The following is a 21,606-nucleotide window of genomic DNA, read 5'->3' as shown; positions in this document are numbered from 1 at the left end:
CTGTGTGGGGCTCTGGGGTTACCCCCGAGCTGTGCTTTCCAAAGAGATTTCCCATGGGATTCCCTGCAGCCAGATCCCCAGTTCCTGTTGCTGCAGGTTTTTCCCCCTCCTTTATGATTTTTAATTTTGTTGTTGAATTTTTGTACCAACTATGTAAAATGTCGTGTTGTTGTGGTTTGTTTTTTTTTTTTTTTTTCTTTTCTGGAAAAATAAAATAAAATAATAAAGACCATGGGCAATGGCTGCTGGTGATGTTGTCTGCAGTTACTCTTTTCTTTCTTCCTCTCCTCTGAGGTTCAGGGACCAAAATGGGTTCTGCCTGGGTGTGCTGGGAACCAGGGTACCCCACAGCTGCCACAGCCACTGCACCCCGTGGCTGTTTGACTGATAACCAGCCAGGCTCTGCTGCCAGCTTCCAGCCCCCCAAAAACCCCCCTGGCCTCACAGCCAGACTGTGGCTGCCTCTCCCCTAAGACCCCCCCCCAAAACCCCCCTGGCCTCACAGCCAGCCTCTGGCTGCCTCTCCCCACAGACCCCCCAAAACCCCCTTGGCCTCACAGCCAGCCTCTGGCTGCCTCTCCCCCAACCCACCCAGCCCTGCTTACAGGGACCTGTGAACACCCCAGTCCCACCAGGACACCCCAAGTCACAGCCCTGTCAGCTCACTGCCCCCCATAACCAGCTGGGCCCTGCAGCCCCTCAGAACCCCCTGCCTGAAATCCCAGCTCACCCCCCTGTCTGTTTTCAGCCACCCTGGCCCGGCTGTTGTCACAGAACCACCACTGAATCGCTTAGGTGGGAAAAGACCTTTCAGATCACCCCAATCCAACCATTTCACCCAGCTCTGCCGAGCCCAGCGCTGAACCGCGTCCCTCAGCACCACGCCGGCCCGGGGGTGCCCCAGCCGGCCCCGCTGCCATCGCGGCTGCCCCCCCGCCTTGTTTTGGGTTCCCTTGTCCTTGAGAGGCAAGTCTGTTTTAGCCCGCTAGCCGGGAACAATCAGGAACGGGCCTTCGCTGGCTGAGAAGGGGTTTTGTTGGGGCTGCCGTGGGGAAGAAAAGAACAGTTTCCCACAGGGACTCGCACCACGTCCCTGGGCCCTTCGCTGTGAAGAAATGTCGGAACACGCAGCCCCAACCTCCCCTGGCGGGGCAGCCACAGCCGTGTCCTCTCACACTTTACCTTTTCCTCTCACACTTTACCCCATTTCCTCTCACACTTTACCCCATTTCCTCTCACTTTACCCCTTTCCCTCTCACACTTTACCTTTTCCTCTCACACTTTACCCCATTTCCTCTCACACTTCACCCCATTTCCTCTCACTTTACCCCCTTCCCTCTCACTTTACCCCTTTCTCTCACACTTTACCCCTTTTCCTCTCACTTTACCCCTTTCCCTCTCACTTTATCCCTTTCCCTCTCACACTTCACCCCTTTCCCTCTCACTTTACCCCATTTCCCTCCCCCCCCCCCCCCCGCCTCACGGGGCCGCCCCGCGCGCGTGCGCGGAGCTCGCGCCTCCCGCCCCGGACGGCGGCGCGTGACGCAGGCGGAAGGGCACGTGACCCGCCCGGTTTGCGGGGGAGGCTGAGGCGGCGCCGGGACCGGGCACCGGGCACAGGGACCGGGCACCGGGCACAGGGACCGGGCACCGGGCACAGGGACCGGGCACCGGGCACAGGGACCGGGCACCGCCGGGTCTCCTTCCTCCGGGTTTCTCCCGCTGCCGCCTCTCGGGCAGCCCCTTCCTTCCCTCCCTCCCTCCGTCCCTCCCGGCACCGGGGGAGGCCCGAGGGCCGCCCCGTCAGCGGGGAGAGCCCTTCTCCTCCCGCCCCTGCCCTTCGGGGAGGGTGGAGGGAAGGCTGCCGAGGGCTTTCCCCGCTCGGGGGGGTGGTGGTTCGCGTGTTCTTCGAGCCCACCTCGCTTCCCCCTCCCTCCTCCGCGGTGGGCCTGGGGGAGTCACGGCCTTCCCGGAGCTGCGTCCCCGGCTTACCCAGCAGGGGCTGCTTTGTGAAGGTTATTTTTGTTGAAGGTGAGTGTAAAAATCCCCTGTAAAAGGTTGATCTCTGTTCAAAGATGGCCTGGGAGGAGGATGTGCTTGCAACCCGTGGTCTTCCAGGGGAGCCTTAAGGGCTTTAGGAACAGAGCCAGAGGTTGAGCAGCTCCTTGCCTCCCTGCTTTGTGGCTGCGTTTGTGGCAAGGCACCCCTTCCTGAGGGAAGAGGCAGTGAAATTAATGTAGTCAGCATCATTTGAGTCTGCTTTGGTCCCTGGGTGTGTGCGAGGTGATTGGATCTGGGCTGCTCCTCCACAGCTGCTTTACCTGGGGCAGGGGTCCTAGCTGAGAGAATTGAAGATTTAACAGGGAAGTTGAGCAAGTTTATGTCCTGTTGGCTCAAACCAGATGTGAGTATTCTCTGTGCAGATAATGTGCTAAAAAAACCACAGTATTTTTACAGCTCCAGAGGCTAAAGTCCTTTATTTGTGAAGCAAACAGCAGTGATGATGCAAGGGCAGGGTGGTTGGTGATGTGAACAGTTGCTTCATTTGAAAGGTTTCCAGCAGCACAACGACAGAAGCACTGAAGGCTGGGTTGTGCTGCCTGTGACTCACCTGCTGGTAGTCCAGATTGCAGCTCTGGGCTAATTCACCAGCTGGATGGGCTGGAAGATGCAGTAGTGTGTTTTTCCTTGGTACCAACTAGTGCAGAATCCCCTCTTATGACATACAGCTGGAAAACTCCAGACCCTGTTGCTGAGCTCCCACACTGTCTGCTTATCAAAGTGATGAAAAGGGCTCCAAAGCAGCTAACCAAGGCTTAGTTTTCCCAATGTGATGGTTTGTAGCCCTTCTTTGGGCTCAGACAGAATCTTCTGTCCCTCTTAACCCTTTCATTTTCATCTTCCCATTGAAGGAGACAAGGAGCTGTGGTTCAGACATGTCGTGGATCAGAGAGGGTGAGCTGACCATCATAGAGAGATTTTGTGCCAACATCATTAAGGTAAGGAAGGAATTTGGTTGCCTGGGGTGGAGAATTGGCAGGTTCCTGGGGTTCAGAGTGGAACTGACCCTGTGACTGCTCTGCTCTTGTGTTGCCAGGGTGCATTTTAATGCTGGCATGGGATGTACATCCTTAAACAGGACGGAAAATTACTTGAGATTAGTCTTGCAAATGAGCAGGCAGGGCTGCCAATAATGAACTTACACTCCTAGGCCTCCATGTTCTGCAGCCTTGCTGATGAAGGCAAAGCATGGGAGGAGGGTGAGAAGCAAGGTGGTCAGATTAGGAGTTTAAGAGATTACTCTGAGTATCTGCTGAGTAGAATAATAACTCACCAGTTCTGGGAAGACTCTGTCCTTGCTCAGCAGTGTCTTGAGACTGGTGCTGGTGTCCTTGCAGAGGGGTCCAGTGAGGTCAGTGGAAAGGAATGCTCCTCTTAAGTGGGAGAAGGTCTCAGGACTTACAATTATGGCAGCACAAACCTGTGTGCAGCCTGCCCTGTGGCTGCAGGGAGGTGCCTGTGGCAGGGCTGCTCTCCTGAGCACTGAAGTTTTCTGTTGTGTGACAGAAACAGGGAGGGCAGCATGGCAATTGTAATTACTGCCCTGCTTGTTAGAGAGCCCAAACCAGGGATAGCAAAGAGGGAGTCAGCATCTTACTTTGTCCAGCCCCAGACTTGAAACTGACATCCTACAAACCTGGAGACTTCTCCAGGGTGAACAACCGCAACTCTCACAGTCTCTCCTATGAAGACAGGGTGGGAGAGCTGGGGTGTTCAGCCTGGAGAAGAGAAGGCTCCAGGGAGACCTTAGAGCAGCTTCCAGGGCCTGAAGGGGCTCCAGGAAAGCTGGGGAGGGACTTGGGACAAGGGCAGGGAGGGAGAGGACAAGGGGGGATGGATTAAAACTGGCAGAGGGGAGATGGAGGTTGGACATGAGGAGGAAATTCTTGGGTGTGAGGGTGGTGAGAGCCTGGCCCAGGTTGCCCAGGGAAGCTGTGGCTGCCCCATCCCTGGCAGTGTTGAAGGGCAGGTTGGATGGGGCTTGGAGCAACCTGGGCTGGTGGGAGGTGTCCCTGCCCATGCAGGGGGTTGGGACTGTATGATCTTTAAGCTCCCTTCCAAGCCAAACCACTCCATGATTCTATGAAACATTCCTGTTTGGGAGGGAATCCTGGTGGTGCTGCCAGGAATGGTGGAACTAAACTCTGCCATGCAAGATGCCAGCTTCGCCATTCACTTTCTGCTCTGTTGTGTCTCTCCTCATTTTCTAGGCAGGTCCAATGCCCCAGCATGTTGCCTTCATCATGGATGGCAATCGCCGTTACGCCCGGAAGTGCCACGTGGAGAGACAGCAGGGGCACTCACAAGGCTTTGATAAGCTGGCACAGGTGGGAAGGGTTTTTGCTGCCTTTATGTTGTGTGTTGAGAGCCTGAGCCACGTTCACCAGTTGCCTGTTTACTGCTCAGCTGGTGGATCCTGTTCCTTCTCTTCACTGGAGTCAGGCTTGGAGGTGACCTTAGTCATCAGGGTTCCCAACTGCAGCTCCTCTCCCTCTTCCTGGTACCTTGCAGAGTCATTCTCATCAGCTGTTTTTTTTCCCCTATCTGTTTTACACTCAATTAAAAGATCTGCCTGGTAGATCTTGAAGCATTTAATCCTGTGAAGAAAGTTAAATTTATTTGAAAAGGTTCTGAAAGGTACAATAATATATAACTTACAATGTTCTGAGGATATCTGTATATTTATGAGGATATCGTTTTGAGTTCCCTACAAGAACCGCTCTCCCTGGATGGATCAGCCCTACAACTCTTGTGGATTCACATCCATAGATGGAGATATTTTCCTCCCATCCAAGGATGTGAATCCACAATAGTGATGAGACTGACCCACCCAGGGAAACCAGCTCTCATCAGGTGGGTTCTATTGCCAGCTCTTGGTGGTTGTTTCTTTGGATCCAGTCTCGGCACGGCAGGAAACGACAGGAAGCTTTTGCCAGTGGAGCAGCTGGGTCTTACTGACCTGTCTGATTGTCTGGATCTGCTCAGCTAGGTTTTGTTTTCCATTATATTTTGTCTTCTTGCAGACATTACGGTGGTGCTTGAACCTGGGCATTCGGGAGGTGACAGTTTATGCCTTTAGCATCGAGAACTTCAAGCGCTCCAAGGAGGAGGTGGATGGGCTGATGGATCTGGCAAGACAGAAGTTTAGCCGCTTGCTGGAAGAACAGTAAGAATCTGCTGGTGTCTGTGTGTGGAACTAAGGCAGAAAGTGATTAAGAGGTGTTACAGGGCTGTTGGAAGTTTGTGAAAATAGATTAAATGAAGGAAGCTGTGCCTGCCTGGGTGGGATGTGCAGCTCCTGAGCACACACAGTCCCCAGGCCAGATCGGTGGGTGTATCATGTGGCTTGTTTTGCAACGATCCCATCCAAGCAGTTGGGATGGTCCAGCTTTTGGTTGAGGACAGCACAAGTAGAAATTCCTGCCTAGCACTGGAGTGCTAGATCCTGTATTTTCATGAGGTAGGAAAGCCTGGTCTTAAATTCTGCCACAGTGTATTTGGCTGGTCAGTTTAACTTGTGCTTAGTATGTGCACTAGTACAAGTCAGGAAAACCAGGGCTATCCAAGTGCTGCACCACACAATGATCCCAAGAGGCCATTTTCCTGGTTTCTATCCAGTGTGGCCCTTCATCAGGGGATTGTGGCACCAGTCAGGCAGCAGCAGGAACCTGGAAGACACAGTGGGCTGCCCAGTCTGCTCAGAGTAATGTTAAAGCAGGCGTGGGGGGCGGTTACCTGTCTCATCTGATGTTCACCACCCCCATCCCACCCTCACTGATACATTCATCTTCCTTACACCAGAAACTAGTTGTGTTGCTCTGTGGGTCACTATCAGTTGTCTTAATTTGGGATTAATTACAGGTGCCTAGAGTCTGTGGTTGTATTCTACATTTTCCATACGTATTTCCAGAGCTTTGGGTAGGAATGCCTAATCTGTGCTGATTTTCTAGTCCTTTGGCATTGCCTGTACTTCAGGAACTTGTGTGGAGAATGGTCAGTTTCCCTTTACAGAATGGTTTGTGATGATCAAATCCAAGCCAGCTTCCAACACCTGAAAAGCACGTGGCCATTTTGCCTTCTTCTAATTCCTAGTTTTGCTGAAGCTCTGCCTGCTGCTTTCACGTGGTGGATGCTGTACAAGGCAAACATGACCCGTGTGCGGGACAGGCTGTGTTCTGTGCTCCTCACTCTTGTTGTTGGGTGTAGGGAGAGCCTGAAGAAGCATGGCGTGTGTATCCGTGTCCTTGGGGACCTGCCACTTCTGCCTTTGGACATTCAGGAGCTGATTGCCCAAGCTGTCCTGGCAACCAGGAACTACAACAAGTGAGTAACACCTAGTTCCAAGTAGCTGCCTTCCTCTTCAGCCTGAAGGCTGAGGCTTGGCAGACATGATAGGGCTTTATTTTTCCCCTTCGTCCTATGAGCACACGTCACTGCTGTAGACATTCTTCCCTCCATCATCTGCTGGACCTTCCTTAGGTTAGTCTTTCTCATCTTTCTCCTCTTTTCAGGTGCTTTCTAAATGTCTGCTTTGCATACACATCCAGACACGAGATCAGCAACGCAGTCAGGGAGATGGCATGGGGGGTGGAACAAGGACTGCTGGAACCCAGGTAACTCTTGTCTATCTGTGAGGCTTCCTGGATGAGGGCTGCCTGTCTTACCACCTACACTTCATTAATAAACCTCTCAGAAGCCAAGTGGCTTTTAAATAGATCTGATTAAACCAGTGTGACTGGAACAAATGACTTAAAGCTACTATGCAATGTTTGGTTTTTTATTATTTCAGTTGCCATGGTGATAGATACACAACCAAGACAGAAGAGAAATTAGGTCTGTGTCTTGAGTTAGTTTAAATGTGAAGGCAGATTTTATGCCACAACAATTGGTTGCTTGGCTGGCAGTCTTAGCTATGAGGTCAAACAACAGATGAATCATGAATGCTGAACTGTTCCTCCACCCTGGAGGAGATGGAGTAGCGAGCACTCTGCTCTCTGCTCCAGATGGAATTCCTCACAGTCTGGTTCCACCACTGGATTGTGTTCCAAAGAGCATGTGGTGGTGGGGGGCATTGCTCTGGGGGCTGAAAGAGTATATGAAAGAGCCCATGGAGCAGACAACAGTGTCCCTCAAAAACAAGTTAATGGTTGGCTGTGGTACAGCCCCACCACCCAGTTTTAACCTGCAGTCCTGGGTTTATTGAGGGTTTTTTTTGATAGTTCTGGGTTAGTAGTGCCACCTCCACCAGATCAGGAAGGTGGCCCTAACAAGATGCATCTGTCTTTCTTAGTGATGTGTCTGAATCGTTGCTCGATAAGTGTCTCTACACCAGCAACTCCCCTGACCCAGACCTCCTGATCCGCACCTCCGGGGAGGTTCGGCTGAGCGATTTCTTGCTCTGGCAGGTAAAGTCTTTGTTTTCTCCTTGATATATTCCATATTTGCTTCAGAGAGTGTTCTGCTCACTCCAGGCATGAGCTGACATGAGAGCTCTCAAACTACTCTGCCAGGGCTTAGGTAACTTCTTGGAAGAACTGGCTGCTGGGGCATTTCTGAGGAATCTTTATTGCAGTTCTGTGATTGCCTAAAACACCTTGCAGCAAAAGGCTGAAATTATTTCATCCTGAAACACTTAATGAGAAATCACAAATCAGTCTAGCTGGCAGAAGCCAAGGAAATAATGAATTGCTCATCTGTTTGCTCCTCTTCTCACATTCAGGTAATTCCTCATTTGATTGGTTAATTCCTGGCTTTTGTTAATTTAACCTGGCAATATGTTTCCTGGGATGAGGAAATCCCAGGATGGATTTCTGGATTCCGGGGAGAGGTGTTTGGCCCGTGGCAGCTGTAGGTATTGGAGGTGTAACTCTGGAACATACATGGAAAGTACATTCCTGATTCATCACAGTTTCAGAAGTTTGTTTGACTTTCATAATGAAACAAGACCCTGCAAGACAGGTTCTAAGGATGCCAAAGCCAAATCAGTGTGACAGAGCTGCTAAACTAAACCATAGTTAAGTTCTTCATGCATATAAATTCATGTATTTGCAGTTACACTATCCAAAGCTGCTTCCATTTCTCTCTCTCCTGTGCTAGGCAATACTAACTTGTTTGGAAGCCAAACTTTGCAGGAGAACATCTGAGTTGAGCTCCTTTACTCAAAGCTAACATTGGGGTTTACACATGCAGTTTGGAGCCAAAACACAATTGCCCTGAAGCAACCACATCAGATGTTCCTGTTCCAACCCATTTCATTGCCCAGTTCACAGAAGTTGTCTGGCCAGAGTTGCAGTTTCCTACCAAGGCATCTCCCTCTCCTTGCTCTTTTTTTGGGCACATGTATAACCTGGGTGGGTGTCGGTGCTGCCAACTAACATGAGGACATGGAGCTCCTGGAGAGAGTCCAGAGGAGGCCACAGAGATGATCCAAGGCTGGAGCAGCTCTGCTCTGGAGACAGGCTGGGAGAGTTGGGGTGTTCAGCCTGGAGAAGAGAAGGCTCCAGGGAGACCTTAGAGCACCTTCCAGGGCCTGAAGGGGCTCCAGGAAAGCTGGGGAGGGACTTGGGACGAGAGCAGGGAGTGATGGGACAAGGGGGGATGGATGAAAAGTGGAAGAGGGGAAACTGAGGCTGAACATGAGGAGGAAATTCTTGGGTGTGAAGGTGGTGAGACCCTGGCCCAGGTTGCCCAGGGAAGCTGTGGCTGCCCCATCCCTGGCAGTGTTGAAGGGCAGGTTGGATGGGGCTTGGAGCAACCTGGGCTGGTGGGAGGTGTCCCTGCCCATGCAGGGGGTTGGGACTGGTTGATCTTTAAGGTTCCTTCTATCCCAAACCAGTCTGGGATTCCTCTTGCTGCTAGTCCCTTGGAGCCTGGAGCTGTAGCTACTGGAGCCTGGCTGAGGAAGTCAGTGCACCATGAGTTGGGCTGGTGGTGCCCCTCTCCCATGCCGTGGATCACAGCAGAAGCAGCAGAGGAGAACATGTGCCTGTGCACATCTTCCTTTGCTGGCAGTTGTGTGTGTCCTGACAGCCTCAAAATAGGAGGAAATTGCTTTCAGGGTGATTCCCTGGTGTTAAAGAAAATGTCTCTACAATGTTTTCTGGTATAGAAATGACACCAAGATTTTCCATCATTACAATTTTAAGAGTCATGCAGGCGTTTTAAGTGTTAAATGTTGTAGTAATAGTCATAGGAAAATATTTACCTGAAACTTCAAAGAACTTGATGGCAAAAAATAGGTTTTAACTTGAAATTTTGCATCTTTCAGCTCTAGGATATGTTCAGTTTCCCACCACTCTGAGGCTCATTAAGCAGCTTGAATGCTGCAAGTGGGCAGTGAGGAATATGACAAGATGTCATTTGGTGAATGGCTTAAATGTCATGTCCTGATGCTCAGTTCATCTGTTATTCCCTTAACTCAGCCTGTGGTAGTTGCTATTTTAGTTTGGTTATATGTCCATGGTGCTTAAGCTATTAAAAATACCTCTGTGAAGACCAACACAGGATCAGAAAGAATTCTGCTGGTATTTTTACAGGAATGGATGACTAGTGTCTGAAAAATATTTAGAAAGACTCTACATTGTGCAATTTCAAGCTCTCCTCCCTGGTATTTGTTTCATTTTCAGTAGAATCTGATACCACAGCCTAGGTGAAATCTTTTGGGGGAAACTGGCATTGTAACAGATCTGCATTGGGATGACTTTTTTCCTTCCCCAGATGATTGAATTGTTGGTGATCTTGCTTTCTGCAGACATCCCATTCATGCCTGGTGTTTCAGTCAGTCCTGTGGCCAGAATATTCCTTTTGGAACCTGTGTGAGGCCATCCTTCGGTTCCAGATGAACTACAGTGCTTTACAGGTAAGGCAGCCCTAGGGAGATGAAGATCTCAGCATGTTTCCAGCCCAGTGATCTGCTGGAGATCAGATGAGAGAGCACAGGGGTTGGTCACTCAGTGTGTTCAGTCAGGACCTTGTTCCAGTAGCAGCTCATGCCAGATGTCTTGCTTCTTCTATAGCTTCTCCTGGGTTATTACAACACCTCAGCAGGTGGTGACTCCTCTACTTAAAGGAATATCTAAAGTGTCTAAAGTCTCTTTACTCATTGCTCATTCCACCAGCTGGGAGTATCTCCCCTCTCCTCAGCTGACAGAACAAGTCAGCACAGGGCAAAATCAGCCAGTTTCACTCAAACCACTTCATTGGTGACTCAGGCAAAGGCTTCTGAGCTCACTCTGGAATGAGCAGGGAGAATGTGCATGCTCTTCCTCTAACTCTGCTGGTTTTAGGCTTGTAACAAGTGGAATTAGAGTTTCCTTTCTGGCAGATGGAGTGAGGCTGCCTGAGCTGTGGGACTGCAGACATGTGTCCTCTTTTTGGTGGGTCCAGATGCGCTTACCAAAGAGATTGGTCCTGTTGCTCATTGGCATTATTACTCTCCTCTTAGATTTCTTGTTGTGAGCTCTCCCTGACCTGGTTCAGATAAATCTGTCTGACTTAGTAGTGACTCAGTAATCTGGCTATTTTTAAGCAAAACAAGTTGGGAGCTGGAGCCCTTGATGGGGAAATCTGGAGGGCAGCAGCCTGTAGCAGAGACAGCAGCAAGTGGCAGGAGGAGGAGCTTGTGGTGACTCTCACCTCCACCAGATCTGGTTGCTGAGTGTTTCTTAATGATACAGGTCCTCTGTTTTTAAAGACAGGCATTATATTGCCCTTTTCTACCTTCAGGGATCTTGCTCACCTCTGAGAGTTGTCAGAGAGATTATAGGCAGTCGTGTTCTTGGGAGAATTTAATCAGGTCCAGTCGATCTGGAAGCATCCAAATTATCTTCACCCTTAACCTCTTTTATTCCTGTTTCTGCCCCAAGTCTGCCCTTTTCCTACGAATAATTCCTTGTATGAACACAACTAATGGCAGTTCACCTTCTGCATGAAGAGGAGAGCAAAAAAGGCAGCAGTGTTTGTCATTGACATGAGCTTTGCCTCTGTCTTGAGGAGTATTGAACAGTAAGGTCACTGTTCTGTCTGTGCTCCTAGTGCTAATTTCTGATGAGTGACAAATGCTGCTTCTGTTCCTAGCTAGTCTCATCTTTCCTTAGTGCTTGTTTGTGGCTCTTTGTGTTTTCACGCTTTGCCATTATCAAGGTTTATTAACACCCACATTTGCTCTTTGGTCAGTTTTCTTGCTGTAAGACCCACTTTCCAGTCTGTGAGGCTGCCCTTTTTTTCAGCCCAGTTGTGCAGAGGGGAGGACTTCTCACTCCAAGAGACTCCTCAGGTTTAGAGCTGGGTTTTTTTTGCATTTAAAACAGGTGATCTTGAAAACCAAAACTATTTGGAGCTCTTGAAACAAATTGCCTTGGTGGAAGGGGTGGTTGTCAGTGAGGATGGTGGGGCTGGGGCTTTGATGTGCTGATATATGACAGCAGGGAGAGTGCTGCTCTGTTCAGGATGCTGGAGGCAGCTGGATGGAAGGTTTGACAAGGTACATAAACCAAACTTGATTTGGAGGCATTTGATCCTCCCATCAACTCAACAGCATCACATTTAACGGCCATCTTCATTTTCCAGTTAGCCTGCTGGTTAAGGGAATCTGCTAGTTGGTTGTTGCTTATCACTTAGTCCCAGGATGAGCTGTAACCTGCTTTTGATACATGGCAGACTGAGGGACAGAATGCAGGTGTTGGTTGGCAAGCCTGCCCTATGGAAGTGGTCATCTTGAATCTTTTCTGGTGAATAGACAGAACTTCACTTTGTCCAAGGGTGGAAGACATGGCTGATGACTCAGGTCAAGGCTGATGACCTTTGCATGTCAGCTCAGCAGAGCTGCAGCAGGGGAGAGTTACCATTTCGGGAGGATTTCTGTAGTTAGGGATGGTTCTGCTCCCATTCCCAGCACAACAAGAGTTCATTTTCAGTGCCAGAGCACAGACTACTGACTTGGGCCCAGGGAGAGTGTGGTGCAAAGTGAGTCAGGCTCTCATTAGACTAATTACTTCTGGCTCATTTGAAAAGCCTGCACTCCCCAAGTGTGTGTGTCAGGTTATGCTACAATGACCAGTTCTACTTTTTTTTTTTTCCCCCTTTTTTTATGAAAGCTTAATATTCCTGGATGCAGATGTCTTTCTGCTGTTGGAGGCTGCAGGTTAGGAGATGTGCAATAAGAGGGAATCCAAAAGTGATGTTCTGCAAAAATATTTCAAATGCTGGAAGGGCAGGCAAGGAGAGCTACTGCCTCTACCTTTCCCCTGCCCACCCTGCTGTGCCTTGAGCCAGCACACTATTAGATCACAGGCATTTGGCAATGCTGAGCCCACTCTTGCTTTTATGCTGAAGCTGATTAGCTCTATACCTGATCATCAGCTCCAAGAATTGCCCCACAAATCATTGTTCTGGATCCCCTAAAACCTTCCAGCTGCCACATGAATAGGCTGAAAGCTGCTGGGATGACACTGGTGAGCAAAGCCTGTTTGCATGGTGGTGGTTTGAAAGTCTTTTTGTTCCTGATTCCTGTATCTGAGGGTTCTTCCACAATCTCTCTTGACCTTTATCTATTTTAACTATTTAACCGAGTTAACACGGTGAGCAGACTTGGGGAGAGGGTCCAGAAGGATATTCCTGTATTTATTCCTAACCAATCAAGCAGGCTGCCTCAAACAGAGGAGGTACATGCAGAGCCCCCTTCATTTCACGTGCAGTTGATGGCTGAGCAGAGGCTGCTGCTTCCCTAACCTGTGCTGCTTCACATCGGTGCCACAGATGAGCTGGGTGGCCTGGTAAAGTACTAACCTTCTACTGCTTTTTCACTCTAGAAGGCCAGAGATTCCTACCTGGAGGAAAGGAGGCGACAAGAGATGGAAAGGGATCAGGCTTATGTGACGAAGAAGCTGCAGCAGGAGGGGTTTGCGTCCCACGGAGACTCGCGGCGCCGACAGACGCTGCTGCAGAAATGCACTGCCATGCGTGAGGAGAGGATCCAGGGCTTCCTGCAGGCACTGAAGCACAAGAGAGCAGACTTCTTGGAAAGATTGTGTCCAGTGTCTGCATGACACAGGTGCTGGGTTGGTCTTGGGAAGACAATATTTAACCACGTTAGAGGGAACAGCTGCTGCCCAGAGGATTTTGCCTGGAGCAGTTCTGCTGCGGGGATGTGGGGCTGCTCTGGGACTTGACATCCCCACTGGCTCTCTCTGAGGGCAGGGACAGAGTTCTGGGAATCTTCCTAGCTCTGGGAATGCTGCTGGGGAAGGGAATGCCGTCCTGTCTCGTCTCCCTGCCCCTGGTGATGAAGAATACACACACATGCATCTCTGCTGCTTGGTACTTTACAGGTCGGGGTGTTTTGGTGATAAGTTTATCTCAAATGAGCCTCCAGTTCTGTTTGACTCCTGGTGAACTGGCCCAGGCAAACTCACTCAGTCCTGTTCAGTCTGGACTTGAATTCTTCCCATGACTTAGCAGCTGTGAATCTTGTGTTGAGATTTCTTCTGCTGTCCCATAAGGGGGGGGCCTTGCTTTCTCTAGGGAGAGGATTGTGCCTGGTGTAGAAGGGAGTCCTGTGCTGAGTGGTGGCAGAGATTCCCCACTCCCTACTTTGTGACAGCATCTTGACTTTTCCCCATCTCACTGTGCTGGATTGGATGTATCTCCCCTTGGCTTCCAAAGAGCTAGATAGAGTGAGGTGTTGTCAGCCTTACTGCAAAGAAAAAAAGGACACTCCAAAGCTTCATTGGGTCCTGTGATCCCTTCTGAGTGGTGTTTGTGGGGAAAACCCAAATGCCTGGAGATGATGGTGCTTGGGAAAGAGGCTCTGAGCAGGCAAGGACAAAGGATCGGTTGGGAAATGATGGCTTGAAAAGGGAAAGTTAGCTAAAACCAGGTGATGGATGCAGAATGCCAAATCCCTCTGAGACCTCTCTAGAACTATGACTTAACATCCTGTTTCCAGGGAATGAGGGTGGGTTTCAGGAATACAGTAGCCAAAACCAGCCTCTGACCCTGGCCAAAATGGCCGAGAAGGAGTTTGATGGGAGCGGCCGGAGCAGCTGTGCAGTGTGGCTGTGCTCAGCTCCCCATCAGCAGGGATGGACTAGCTCATTTCCAAGATTATTTCCATCTCTGGTATTCCCCTGGTTTCCATCCCTGTGGTCAAAATAACCAAAAATATCTTGATTTTTGTTTTGGATGCACATCCAGGTGCAGCACTACCAGCTGTTGCCGTTTTTTGAAAAGTTTCTTTTTACCTCCAGGTGAAAACTAAAAAATGCAGATTTAAAAGACCTTGTGAGTGCTGCCAACCCAGCATTTTGTGATGGTGCAGAGGGGACCTCCCTTGTCACGTTGTGAATAAAGCATCTTCGTACCAAACTTCATTTAAAAAACAAGCTGGACATCTAAGAGTACATAGAGTTTATTTGAAGGTGTGATGAAGGCACCACCCAGGCCTAATATAATTAAACATTGACAGGCTCATCATCTGATTCCTTTTAGACTGGGAAGGGTTTGAGGGCTGTGTCATTTTTACAGCCCAGTCTGAGCAATTTGTTGGTAGCCCAAGGCTTGGCCCAGTGAAGCTCTGTGCCTGAACCTCCTCTTGAGCAAGTAGCAAACGGCAACTGGGATAAAAGCGTGCTGAGATGATGGGAGATGTGCTGAGATTTAAACCTCTTTGGCTCTATTTTATCTTCTGTCTTCACATTTCAGGAAGTTGTCTGTGGAAATAGTTCACTCTCCATGAGATGGAGCACTCTGCAGGCTCCAGAAGGCGAGAGTCTTCTACCTGTGGATGTTTTTTTGCCTCAAAAAAAATAAGGTTTTCAGCTGGGTTCTGATGATCCAGGTGAGCAAAGCTACAGTGGTGGTTTCTCACATAGTGCTGTTGCAGGTGTGGTAATTGAAGGATCTGGTTTATAAAATGCATGTGGGGAATGTTTTAATCCCTTTTTTAAAAGTCATTGCTGTTGTAGGGGTGAGGAGAAGTCCTTCAGGCAGTGTCTTACCTGACAGCTTGTTGATGCCATGTTATTCCAGTAAAATACCAACTTTCCCTCTTTTAAGTCCTGCTTCCTTAGAGGGTGGGTAGCAGTGACATGGGCAGACCCCAGAGTTTCAGGAGCAGATCTGAATCTTTGTGCCAGTTTTGGAGGTGGAGCTACAGCTGAGGGTGAGAACCCACCTTCCTACCTCCCATGTACATGGTGAAGATGTGAGACACCAGCACGGCTGGAAAAATCTGCACTTGTGGCAGTTCAGGTGTGGAAAAAAGCCCGACAGCTTCCTTGGGGAGGGATGGGGTGTTTGCTCCTTGAGGGTTTTGGTTTTTTTTTTTTTTTGGGGGGGGATGAGGTTCAATGAAAAGCTTCAAAATCGGGGGCAGGGTGAGGTGTGTGTTTTGCAATGGGATTTGAATCCGGGTGGGAGAAAAGACCCAAAGCTTCAGAGACAGAGCCGGCGCTGGCACCTGCGTGAATGGCTCTGGGGTGGATTTTCTTGCCTTTTCCTATTTTTTTCCCTCCTCTTTTCCCCCAGCCTCACCTTCCCCCCACCTCTCATGTCTCTTAACTCTCCCCCTCATCCCCACCCCCCCTTTTTTTTAATATATATTTATTTGTTTTCCCCTAGGAGCACACACCGATGTGTGTGTCCCCCCCCCCGGGTGCTGCAGGGTTGGGGGGGGGGTCCCTGCCCGCCCCCGCGGAGGTGCTGAACGAACAGCTCCGCACCCCCCCCCCCCCCCCGCCATTTCCCGGGGGGCCGCCGGTGAAACCCCCCCCCGAACGGATCGAGGCCTGGGGGCGGGTGGGGGGGGGGGCACAATTCCCCCTTCCCCCCATTCCCATTTCCATTTCCCCCTTCCCCCGGGGCAGCGCCCAGCCAGGCCCCGCCGCCGTTGCTGTTTTTTTCCCATTTTCCCCCTGTTTTTTTGCGCCCCCCCCCAAATCCCTTCAGCGTTTCCCGCCGGTTGGGGCGGGGGGGGGGGGGGAGGGGGGCGCGAGGCCTTGCTGCGCGCGCGCCGCCCCCTCAGCAAACCCCCCCCCACCACCGCCAGCCCCACCCCACGTGACCCGAGCCAGCCAATAGGCGGGCGGGGCGGTGGGGATCCGGTTGGAACCGGTTGGGCCGCGTCCGGCTCTATATAAAACTTTATAAACACCCGATTCAAATTAGTGGGGTCGGCAGCCAGCGCAGCCAGCCGGGAGCCAGCCCCGCCGCCCCGCCGCCAGCCCCGCCGCGCCGCCCGCCTCCCTGCCTGCCTTCCCCCCTTCCCTCCCTCCCCCCTCCTCCCTCCCCCCCTCCCCGCTTCTCGCCGCCGCCCCGCACCGAGCGCGCCCGGCTCCCCCCGCCCCCCCCCCCGCCCCCTTTCCCACCCCCCTCCCTCCGCCCCCGCACGCCGCCCGCAGCTCCTCGCGCCCGCCCGCACGGAGCCATGCCGAAGAGAAAGGTACGTGGCGCCGCCGGGCCCCGCCGCGCGGCCGGGCCTACCCTCCCGCACCCCCCCCCCGCACCGCCTGTTGAGGGGGGGGGGGGCGGGACTACGGGATCACCCCCCTCCCTCTCCTCCCGCTTCCCCCCCCCCCCCCCCGTTCGGGGCGGTAACGGCTGCGCGAGGCCGCGGGGGGGGCGGTTACCGGCGGGGCTAACGGCCGCGGGGGGAGGGGCGCGCGCGCCGGCCCGATCCGGTTGGTTTTGGCGGGAGGTTTGTGTGAGGAGAGGGGAGGGGGGGGGGGGGGGGAGGGGAGCAGCCGGTGGGGCGGGAAAGGGCGGGAAGCGGGTTTTGCCGCCAAAACCGCCGCCCCCGCGGGGCCTCCCGGGTGGGGGGGGGGTGGGCAGCGCCGGGAAGGGGTCGGTGCGGGGCTCCCGGTGCGGGGGGGGCTCCGGGGTTCGCCCGAGGGGCGAGCGGGGAAGCGATGTCCGGGCCCGGCGCCCTGCGGGAGCGTCTCCTTGAGGGATGGGGGGGGGGAACACAACGCGTGGTGCGGGTCTGGGGGCTGAGCCTGCCTCCCCCTCACTCCTCCGCGCCGCTGGTGTCACCTCCTAGGCTGAAGGAGATGCCAAGGGCGAGAAGGCCAAAGTTAAGGATGAGGTAAGAAGTTCAGTATTTTTCAAAAAGTTGGATCCTGCGGTGTTTACGTTGGAAGATGAGATGTAGCTTCGTGAAAAATAGAAGAATTGGGGAGCTGAGGGAGGGTTGGTCTTCATTGATTCTGACTTTCCAACGCTATTGTTAGATACTCCAAAAGTATTCCAGTGGGAGGTGTCCCTGCCTATGGCAGGAGGTTGGAACCTGATCATCTTTAAGGTCCCTTCCAACCTTCGCTGTTCAAGGATTCTATGTCTTTTAACCTTAACCCTGAAAAATCTACTCAAATACCTTTAGCTGTTATTAAATGGGATTTAATTTAATTGGGATAGTCTCCTATTTCTTGAGAATGGGGGGGGAGGGAACTGGAAACTTACACACTAGTTCTGGGGTTTTACTCCTTTGAAATTAGTTTTTGGTGGTTTATGTTTCATCACATTAAATCAGTAACTTTTCTTCTTCAACAGCCACAACGGAGATCAGCAAGGTTATCTGCTGTGAGTATTCTGTTCTTGAGCAGAGTTGTCACAACCCTTAGTAGTTTTAAGCTTGAATATTAACTCCTACATCTGGGAGAACTGGGGGTGTCTTGGACAGGCACCATCTTCAGTTTAAAGTAAATTACTGGCTTAACAAGCTGCCCCATTGTGTGGGGCTGTGGGAGTGGTAGAATAATTGACAAATCAACTGAGTGCTTCACTTTAAAATGTTTTGATTTGCTTGCCTAAAACAACAACCATTTGGGTTTAATGTTTTAAAGAGGTAGTATCTTTCTCTTGAAACAATTGGGATAACATAAGGGGTTTTTTTCCCACTTGCAGAAGCCTGCTCCGCCGAAGCCAGAGCCTAAACCTAAAAAGGCAGCTCCAAAGGTAAGTTGTGTCACAGAGTGGTGGGCTGGGAAGGGACCTCTGGAGATCATCTAGTCCAACCACCTGCTAGAGCAGGATCCTCTAGAGCAGATCCCACAGGAACATGATCAGTCTGGAATGTCTCCAGGGATGGAGACTTCACAGCCTCCCTGGGCAGCCTGTCCCAGAGCTCTGGTACCCTCACAGTAAAAAAGTTCCTCATGTTTCAGTGTTATTATAGTGCTAAATAGTTCCTGAGGTTTAAATTTGTCTGGTAGTAATTAATAAAGCTTTGAATAATGGCACATGTAGCAGTGAAATTGAGCTGCCTCATCACTTCTTTAAGGTTGCACTGACAAATTCCGAGTTCTACAACAGGTGCATTAAACAATACCAAAGTGAACACTCTTGGCAGTCGGTGCCAATCATGCAAACATTTGTGTGGTGTGTTCTTTTTGGGCCAGCATCCAGGGTTGGTTTTTACCACTCTAGTTTTTGGATTCTTGTGGCTGAATAACTGGGTGTTGGTAATTGTCATGGTATGTATCATCTCACCTTGCAGAAGAGTGAGAAGTTGCCCAAGGGAAAGAAGGGGAAAGCTGATGCTGGCAAGGAGGGAAACAACCCTGCAGAAAATGGAGATGCCAAAACAGACCAGGTAAAACAGCAGCTTGTCTTAGTCAGCAAATAATCTTTTTTCCATATCAAACAGGCGGGTCTAGGCTTGTGCTAATAAAGAGGAATTATTGCTTGATTAGTTAGATGTGTTGCTTATGATACGAACAACATCTCTAGAGATGTGGGAGGGTGTAGCTTGGTTGGTAAAGAGTTAAAGTTGTCTTCTTGCCAGCCAAGTTGCCACGTGGAAGCTACTGTTCTGCCTTGTTCTGAAAACATGTCAAGTTTGCACGTAATAGAGCAACTTCAGGTTGCCTTTCACAGTGCCTCAAATGTTAGATTTCATTTTATTAACAATTAAAAGAGTGGTGAAGCCCAGATGAGATGTCTTTTTACCAGTTGCTGGTGCAAGTGTGTGGTATATTGACTTGGTTCCCCTTTTTCTTTTAGGCACAGAAAGCTGAAGGTGCTGGTGAAGCCAAGTAAAAATGTGTGAATTTTTGATAACTGTGTACTTCTGGTGACTGTACAGTTTGAAATACTATTTTTTATCAAGTTTTATAACAATGCAGAATTTTGGTTTACTTTTTTTTAAGCTATGTTGTTAGCACACAGACCGCTTCGTTGTTGTGTTTTGGGGTGGGGGGGGAGGGTTGGGGGTGGGGACAAATGTCACTTAGTCTATTTCTTGGAACCTAAATTTTAATAAGGAAAAGTTTTCCTGGTCCCCCAGTTTTTGGAAGAAGGGCCCTTCTAGAGTAGAAGAGGAAGGGATTCCTTCATGCTGCACACCTTTTCAGTTCTGTGAAGTGCATCCAAGTGAACGTGGGAGCTCCCAAGATGCCTGTTACTGATTACAAAATCACAATTTGTAATGGCCTCTCTTTCCTTTCACATCCTCCTGGTTTGCCTAGAGCCTGACACTCCAAAATACAGCAAAAAAAACCCCCAGCATTTTGGGACTCTTAATGCATTGTCGGGTGATCCAGACTTCTGGTGTTCAATTTGGGATACAGTGGCTCTAAAAGGAGCTATACTTCCACTTTTATATGATGGATCTTGAGATTAAGAAACTTACATTTTAATTCTTGGGTTTTTTTCCCCTCTAAAAGTCAGGGTAGGTTTGTGAAGAGTTGTTAAACAACATGCTAAATGTGAAAGTGTCCACCCTCACTCTAAACTTTTCCCCCTTTTTCAAGTATGAAATGAAGATTCTTCAGTTTTATAGCAACTTCTACGTTTTGGTAGTCCATGAAGGGAGAGGGGGAGTTTGACAGTTGTTGTAAAATGTTGCAGATTGTAGCCCATGTCCTGCCTAAATTACCATGATTGTTTATGAAAAGTACCTTTAATAAAGCTGGATACGGTTTGGCTTGGACTGTTCTTAATGCCTTTCTAATTTCTCTTGCCTTTCCTTCATCTCTGATGTGTTTCATGTCAGAAGAATCCTTGCTCTGGGTGTCTTTGTACTGAGGCCATGTTGTACTAACAGTTTGTTTTAAGCATCTTAGTTAATTCAGTCTTAATTCACAAGTGAAAAGTGAGATTTCCTTTCCAAAAACCTAGATCACTGCAGGACGTTTTGAAACTCTTCCTGGGAGAACCAACACTGGGAGCAGGTAAGTGAATCTGCTGAGGGAAATTCTCTTTGTTACTATCTGAAAAGGAGCACTGGACAAAAAGGGGAAGAATGCCACAGCCTTGCAGTTGCTGTGGTGAAAAAAGACATTTTGCTAAGCTTTTCTTGGTTATGAAACCAGAACTAGCTCCTTAAAGCTGAGTATGTGTTAGATTTCTGTGCTGAAGCTTGAATAGTGTTGCTTCTGTTAATCAAGTACAGACTTTGGAGCAGTGATTAAGCAGGAAACGAGATTTCTTGAGTAATGCACTGTTTTTATAGAGCCAACCCAAAACCCTGATGTGTAAATGTCTCCTTCAGTAACTGTCTCACATAGAAGATTTTTTTTCCACCTCTCCTTGGCTTTTTCCTGAGACTTGAGTGTCTGTTTGTGGTGATGTTCCATGATCTGTTTCACCCTGTTGCTGTTTTCAAAGGGAATGCAATGAAAATGAGCAGTGCAGAGTTTCCCAGCCAGACATGCTTGGTGTGTAGAGTGCTAGAAGTGTTCTAGAATGGCTGGATGGACTGAAAGCTGCCACTCTGAAATGAACCAACATGATCTGGTTTTCCATCTTGTGTTACCATGGCTGGTATGTCTTAAATTTGCCCTAGCAGATGTAAAAACTGTTAAACAACCTCATGTATACCCCACCCAGAAGCAGCTTAGAAACGGCCAACAAAAATAACTTGACAACTTGCTGGAGCAGCCCAGCAGTGGGATGCAGCTGCTGCAAGGCTGCAGCTCCCCAGCAATGGGGAGAAGAGGTGGTTGATTTTCCAGGGTGTCTTCCAAGCTTGTGAGGAGCTCTGGGACACCAGGAAGTCCAGGTTTTACAAGATAAAGGCTGTCAGGGTTCTGGGAGGTGGCTCTGGGTTGGTGTGTCCTGTGGAAGAGGCTCTTGTTGAGTTGAAGCACCTGAGGGCTGATGATGGGTCTGAACTTGAGCATTTCCCAGTGAGTGAGTTTTCCAGTAGTAGGGAGACAAGCCTGGAGGCTGTGGAATGGTCTGAGACTGGGTTTTCCAACCTGTGTGATGCTGCAAGTGCTTTCTGGGTGGTGAAAGTGGGATTTCACCTCGTAATAATGTAATTATATTGCAATAACATTTTAATTAAATGTTTTAAATGGAGGAATTTTGAAATATTCTGCCTGGCCTTCCCAGAGCCTCTTGGGCTTCTGCAAGGAGAGGGAGCAGTTCCAAGAGGAACAGGGTTTTGAACAGGTTGCCAGCTGGAATGCTCTGGTGTTCATGAGCATCTTTGTGGTTGGAAGGTCTCTTCATCCCCTAGTCATTAAATAAAGCACTGCTAATCAAGTGTAATTGCAGGCTTTCTTTCTGTTGAAGAACTTGCTGCTTAACTATTAATCATTTCAGTAG

At 49.9% G+C, this 21,606-nt stretch overlaps 2 protein-coding genes across 4 annotated transcripts; both read left to right on the top strand.

The window, feature by feature from the left end:
- Positions 1 to 1,556: 1,556 nt before the first annotated feature.
- Positions 1,557 to 15,113, top strand: DHDDS (dehydrodolichyl diphosphate synthase subunit). Of its 3 annotated transcripts, none has more exons than XM_051637881.1 (9): positions 1,557 to 2,031; positions 2,913 to 2,999; positions 4,272 to 4,388; positions 5,085 to 5,227; positions 6,268 to 6,384; positions 6,573 to 6,674; positions 7,352 to 7,466; positions 9,812 to 9,919; positions 12,870 to 15,113. In XM_051637881.1, exons 2-9 carry the CDS (start codon positions 2,937 to 2,939, stop codon positions 13,104 to 13,106), a joined length of 1,002 nt encoding a protein of 333 aa, XP_051493841.1. In that variant the 5' UTR covers positions 1,557 to 2,031; positions 2,913 to 2,936; the 3' UTR covers positions 13,107 to 15,113. The 3 variants fall into 3 exon arrangements, with proteins under 3 accessions (XP_051493841.1, XP_051493840.1, XP_051493842.1); XM_051637880.1 differs by lacking the exon at positions 1,557 to 2,031 and adding an exon at positions 2,038 to 2,404; XM_051637882.1 differs by lacking the exon at positions 1,557 to 2,031 and adding an exon at positions 2,038 to 2,404 and having other exon boundaries at positions 9,778 to 9,919; positions 12,870 to 12,965.
- A 1,294-nt stretch (positions 15,114 to 16,407) lies between these two features.
- Positions 16,408 to 19,989, top strand: HMGN2 (high mobility group nucleosomal binding domain 2). The gene is made up of 6 exons (XM_051637932.1): positions 16,408 to 16,498; positions 17,096 to 17,140; positions 17,605 to 17,634; positions 17,959 to 18,009; positions 18,551 to 18,646; positions 19,057 to 19,989. Exons 1-6 carry the CDS (start codon positions 16,484 to 16,486, stop codon positions 19,090 to 19,092), a joined length of 273 nt encoding a protein of 90 aa, XP_051493892.1. The 5' UTR covers positions 16,408 to 16,483; the 3' UTR covers positions 19,093 to 19,989.
- The last annotated feature ends 1,617 nt before the right edge of the window (positions 19,990 to 21,606 follow it).

This window comes from Apus apus, chromosome 21 (genome assembly GCF_020740795.1).
Source record: "Apus apus isolate bApuApu2 chromosome 21, bApuApu2.pri.cur, whole genome shotgun sequence".
NCBI lineage: Eukaryota > Metazoa > Chordata > Aves > Apodiformes > Apodidae > Apus > Apus apus.
The sequence above is the reverse complement of the archived record's forward strand: the minus strand, read 5'-3'. Positions and strand labels throughout refer to the sequence as shown.